We start from the raw sequence: 6,000 nt of genomic DNA on the forward strand, positions 1-6,000 counted from the left end.
TGCACTCCAGCCTGGGCAACAGAGTGAGACCCTGTCCCCCCCCACAACCCCCCCTTTCCCAGCAAAAAAAAAAAAAAACAACTGGGAAAGAGCTCAGCAGTTATGTAGGCCTCCTTGAACTATGTCTTCATGTTAGGTGGGAGAGGGAGCTTGGAGTTCACACATTTCCAGGGTTCATGTACCCTCCTCTGATCTCAGAGTACGAGTCAAACCAAAAAGTTACCCAAACCTGTTCTTTTCTGATCCTGTCAGGATACATGCTTGCTGACTCTCATATTCTTCCCCCAAATCACTCATTCACAGATGAGGTTGAGGCTAATGAAAACACAAGCAATTGGAAGGAACGGCCTGACATTTCTATTATTATCCTAGAAATAATAACAGATCAGTGACCAGAAGTACTCTAGGCTGGAAGATCTCTGATATGGCCACCATAAATTCTATGGTACCTGAAAAAAAAAAAAAAGTGTGAAAACCTTGGAATACTATAGTGACAAGGTATCTACATCTATCTCCATCTTTTTTTTTTTTTAAGATGTAAGAAGGCATATTCACAGGTACAGCAAAATATGACTGAGTATACAAAACACTGAAAATTAAGAGCTACCTACCTGAATTGTGATTTTTTTTGTACTCCTATCCAATCTTCTAATACCTCAAAATGCACAAAAATCTCAGTTAATGATATGCCATTTTTATCCCATTATTCAATACAAATAATAAAAGAGAAACTAAATATTTCAGATTTGATTTTTCTGACTTGAGCTAATGATCCTCCTCCCTTTCTTAAACATTTAAAATGTTTGTTAACTGGACACTCTTCGACATTCCTAAGCGAAATGTCAGCACTCATACTCAATATGACACTACTAGAATGTGAAGCCCAAATTTCATTTTAAATCTGTAATTATCTACCAAGGAAGCTCATTTCCCCAAACAATTCTGTGAACTCCAATGCCAGACTATCCAAGTTTCTGGGGACTTAACAGTATCTGTACCTTTCATAGGTAGGAGTCCTCTCCAGAAATGGCATACCCAACTGTTCTTTTAGTCTCAAGAGTCACATTCTCGGCCAGAAACAGTGGCTCATGCCTGTAATCCCAGCACTTTGGGAGACCAAGGTGGGTGGATCACCTGAGGTCAGGAGTTCAAGATCAGCCTGGCCAACATGGTGAAACTCCGTCTCTACAAAAATACCAAAATTAGTTAGGCATGATGGCTGGTGCCTGTAATCCCAGCTACTCGGGAGGCTAGGGTGGGAGAATCGCTTGAATCTAGGAGGCGGAAGTTGCAGTGAGCCAAGATCACGCCATTGCGCTCCAGCCTGGGCAACAGAGGAGACTCCATCTCAAAAAAAAAAAAAGGCCGGGTGCGGTGGTCAGGAGATCGAGACCATCCTGGCTAACATGGTGAAACCCCGTCTCTACTAAAAAATACAAAAAATTAGGCTGGTGTGGTGGTGGGCCCCTGTAGTCTCAGCTACTTGGGAGGCTGAGGCAGTAGAATGGTGTGAATCCGGGAACTGGAGCTTGCAGTGAGCCGAGATCACACCACTGCACTCCAGCCTGGGTGACAGAGCAAGACTCCGTCTCAAAAAAAAAAAAAAAAAAAAGTCACATCCTCACTTTGTTGTCTCTCTCCTGCACCTTCTTAAAATGTGATGGGACTGTAACAAGAGTAACTGTGTTCTGGATACACAGCAGACAAACTACTAGGAAATGCCAAAAATAAAAACCCAATCACAGCAATGCTTTAAGAGACCCAGAGTACAAAAGGGGTATTAAGTGAGCCTCTAAACATAGCATATTAATAAGCTTAAGTAAACACTGGTAGAGGCCTGCAAATTAAAGCTAGCTGTAACATCTAAAGATATGTCCCAGTCACAGCAGCTCCTTACATGCAGACCTCAACCTCACATTCTGCTTCAGAAATCTCTCTTGGTCAAGAGGCAGATGAAAGGTCCCCTCCTTGCGGATCACGAGGTCAGGAGATCGAGACCATCCTGGCTAACACAGTGAAACCCCATCTCTACTAAAAAATACAAAAAATTCACTTTGGGAGGCTGAGACAGGTGGATCACGAGGTCAGGAGATCGAGACCATCCTGGCTAACATGGTGAAACCCTGTCTCTACTAAAAAATACAAAAAACTAGCCGGGCGAGGTGGCAGGTGCCTGTAGTCCCAGCTACTCAGGAGGCTGAGGCAGGAGAATGGCATAAACCCGGGAGGCGGAGCTTGCAGTGAGCTGAGATCCGGCCACTGCACTCCAGCCTGGGTGACAGAGCAAGACTCCGTCTCAAAAAAAAAAAATACACAAAATTAGCCGGGCAAGGCGGCGGGCGCCTGTAATCCCAGTTACTCAGGAAGCTGAGTCAGGAGAATGGCGTGAACCCGGGAGGCGGAGCTTGCAGTGAGCACAGATGGCGCCACTACACTTCAGCCTGGGCGACAGCGAGACTCTGTCTCCAAAAAAAAAAAAAGTCCCCTCCTCAAAAAGAACAGCATACATGCTACCAATTCATTTGCATTAATAAATCTTTGGTTTAAAAATCCATTTAAGGCCCAGTACAGTGCAGTGGCTCATACCTGTAATCCCAGCACATTGGGAGGCTGAGGCAAGTGGATTGCTTTGAACTCAGGAGTTTGAGATGAGCCTGGGCAACCTGGCAAAACTCTGTCTCTACAAAAAAATACAAAAATTAGCCAGGCATTGGTGGTGCATGCCTGTAATCCCAGCTGCTCGGGAGGCTGAGGCAGGAGAATCGCTTGAACCCGGGAGGGGGAGGTTGCAGTGAGTTGAGATCATGCCATTGCACTCCAGCCTGGGCAACAAGAGCGAAACTCTCTCAAAACAAAAATAAGTAAACCCTGATAAAGTGTCTTTTTTCATCAGGCAGTCATACTTTGATACAAATTGGTTTAATGAGGCCCAGCCTTCTTGCTAGAGAGACCTAAACCACTGTGGGAAATGTTTTGACTGGATAAAACACTCTTCAGTGAGGTGCTATAGTGAAGATTTCTACAGAGGGCAATGGGAATCAGTACCTAGGGGTCAAGGAAGAAGCACTTGGCTGGGCACGGTGATGCATGCCTATAATCCCAGCACTTTGGGAGGCCAAGGCAGGAGGATCACCAGAGCCTAGGAGTTTGAGACCAGCCTGCACAATATAGTGAGACCCTGTCTCTACAAAAAGTTTTAAAAATTAGCCAAGCATGGTAAAAATTAGCCTCTGCCCAGCTACTGTGGAGGCTGAGGTGGGAGGATTGCTTGAGCCCAGATGTGGAAGTTGCAATGAGCCGAGATCATACCATTGCACTCCAGCCTGGGTGACAGAGCAAGACCTTCTCTCAAAAAAAAAAAGCCAGGCAAAGTGGCTCACGCCTGTAATCCCAACACTCTGGGAGGCCGAGGCAGGCAGATCACCTGACGTCGGGAGTTCAAGACCAGCCTGACCAACATGGAGAAACCCCATCTCTACTAAAAAAATACAAAATTAGCCGGTTTTGGTGGCTCATGCCTATAATCCCAGCTACTTGGGGGACTGAGTTAGGAGAAATGCTTGAATCCTGGAGGCGGAGGTTGCGGTGAGCCGAGATCGCGCCATTGCACTCCAGCCTGGGCAATAAGAGCGAACGAAACTCTGCCTTAAAAAAAAAAAAAAAAAAAAAGGGAAAAAGCACTACCAAGAATAAATGGAGAAAGTAGTAGGAAAAGTTTACCGTCGAGTATGCTAAAGGCTCTGGAAGCCACAAATGCCAGAGACTACTGTGACACATTTAACTGGGTCTCTTTCAAACTGGGAGAGGATTAGCTTAATAGCTGAACACTGTCTTCAGGTCAATGAACTTGGAATTATTGGTTCTGCTTCAGCTCACTGAAGATCTTTCAGATAAAGAATAATGTTTTGATTTTAAAACCAATTTTAAGGGGAAAGCTATTTTTAGCAAAAACACATTTAAAAAACACACATATTTCGTTTCAGGCTTATCTAGAATAGTCTTAATCCATTCAGCTGCAGAAGGCCCCCTATAAGTCAGTTCCCTCGGAACCTCTTCCATTACGAATAAATCCAAAACTATGGTTGCTAACTCCTATGAAGTCCTAGGTCTGCTTTAGGTGATGACAACTCAGAGAAGTAGCAGTTCCATTTTCACAGAGCATGACACACACAGATAAAAGCATATTTATAGTGCTACTTTTCCAGCTCGGGAAAACTCACACACACTATTGGACATCCTCAATTTCCTTGCCTATAAACAATGGCTACGGATGCCTCTAATTCCTTGGAACAGGGAGGAGTTACAATCACAGGTGGCTTTGAAACGGGTGAAATCTCCGTCATCATTTCCTAACTGTTCTTTAAAAACTTGTATTTTTCTTTCAATTTTCAGCTTTGGGGGCCCACACTGACGCTCAGACTTCATAAACTTCCTTCCTAGAAATATAACATGCTAATTCATGCGAATCGCTCAAGCTTGTTTTAAAATCACACCTATGGATACCTTTGCAAGACTTCACGCCTGTACTCCAACAATAACTACTAAAACCTCTGGAAACAATCTAGAACTTGCACTTGAACAGACAAGAGAAAGGAAGTGATGGCTTTAAAGGGACGCAGCTTTCCCGGGCTCAAAAGAGGCGCCCTAGCTCACTCTTGAGCGGCTCAAGATGTTACCAGAAGCTCCCGCCAGATGTGCACGGCGGAGGTGCGGGCACCGGTAAGGCAGAAAAGACGGGTGGACGGCCCTGGTAAGAACTGGGGTGCCCAAGCCTGCAGGCGGGATGGAGTGGAAAGAGGTGAGGCAAAATTAGGCAGGTACAGGAAGGAGCCAGTGCAGCGAAGAAAACAGGGCAGGCGAGTACAGCCCTAGAGAAACCGACGAATTCGGGACTCGGAGGGTTTCCGAGGGTCCAGTTCTCTCACCAGAAAGCCGCGTTCAGCCCCAGGCACCACAGGGCGCTCCAGGCTGGCCGCTCCCACACCAGGGCTGCCTGTACCCGACTCAGCAGAGGCTCGTAAGGCCCCAGTACCTCGACCAGGGCCCGCTGCGCCGCCTCAACCTGCTGGTCCCGCTCCCAGGAGCCTGACACATCTCGGCGGCCCCTGAAAGTCGACCCCGAAGCCGGGCCTGGGGTCACGGCCACCCCTTCGGCCTCCGCCATCTCCCCCCCGGCAGCCACAACATCCGGGGCCGTGGCCCGACAGTCACAATAACAGCAACTGCGCAGATGCGCGATTCGGCGTGGGAGGCCGCTTCGCACCACAGCGCGCTTGCGCGCAGGACCAAGCGGGCGTCTACCCAGAGGGGAGGGAGAACGCCGAGTCAAAGTACCCCGCCAACGCTGAGGCGCGGACCCTGATCCGTCGCAGCAGAGCCGTATCAGGAGCCGCGCACGCGCAATCTGCATGAATGAAGGCCAATGCTTAAAGACATGCCATTCATTGCCAGAACTCGGTTCTCATTGGAGCGGAGGAAGCTCGTGGGTGGAGCTTGTTGTTTCGCGCCTGCGTCTTGCGGCGAGCGGGCTGGCGTGCGGCGGCGTTGCGGGCGGGAGCGGCTGCAACGCCGGTCCCTGAGGAGCGATGCCGAGGGAAATCATCACCCTACAGTTGGGCCAGTGCGGCAATCAGAGTGAGCGAAACTCCGGCCCCTCAGCTAGCCAGGTTCCTTAGGGTCAATGTGATCTCGCTGTAGGATCCTGGACTCCATCTGTCCTTGCCAGAATCGTAGTTCTCTGAAAGGCGAGACATCCCTGACCCAGTGTCCACTTGCCCAGCCCCGAGGGGCCCTCCCCTGCCCTGTCCCTGGCGTACAGTCCTTTCCTCAGACACAGGAGAGTCCTGCGGCTTGACTTCTTATCCCTGGACGCAGGCGCCCAGTCCCCTCGCTCCTGACTGGAACCTGCCCGGAACTAGATATCTTCTTTCTCTCCTGCCCCCCCTTCCACCCCAGTTGGGTTCGAGTTCTGGAAACAGCTGTGCGCTGAGCATGGTATCA

At 48.6% G+C, this 6,000-nt stretch overlaps 2 protein-coding genes across 4 annotated transcripts in view; one reads left to right on the forward strand and one right to left on the reverse strand.

Moving 5' to 3' along the window:
* Positions 1-5,354, reverse strand: part of RETREG3 (reticulophagy regulator family member 3) — a 30,076-nt gene extending 24,722 nt beyond the window's left edge. The window contains exons 1-2 of one of the 3 annotated variants that reach the window (XM_031934388.1): positions 4,926-5,056; positions 612-655 (exon numbers count right to left, since the gene is read on the reverse strand). Coding sequence is in view for 2 of the 3 variants with exons in the window: in XM_023204050.3 (XP_023059818.1) it covers positions 4,926-5,164 (239 nt within the window). In the remaining variant the exon portion in view is untranslated. Of the gene's footprint in view, positions 1-611; positions 656-4,925 lie in introns of all 3 variants that reach the window. The other 2 variants (XM_023204050.3, XM_023204049.3) reach the window with 2 other exon arrangements.
* Positions 4,644-6,000, forward strand: part of LOC111537357 (tubulin gamma-2 chain) — a 58,619-nt gene continuing 57,262 nt past the window's right edge. The window contains exon 1 of the mRNA XM_026448634.2: positions 4,644-5,634. Coding sequence (XP_026304419.1) covers positions 5,586-5,634 — 49 coding nt within the window. The 5' untranslated portion in view covers positions 4,644-5,585. The remainder of the gene's footprint in view (positions 5,635-6,000) is intronic.

This window comes from Piliocolobus tephrosceles, chromosome 16, assembly GCF_002776525.5.
Source record: "Piliocolobus tephrosceles isolate RC106 chromosome 16, ASM277652v3, whole genome shotgun sequence".
In the NCBI taxonomy this organism is placed as follows: domain Eukaryota; kingdom Metazoa; phylum Chordata; class Mammalia; order Primates; family Cercopithecidae; genus Piliocolobus; species Piliocolobus tephrosceles.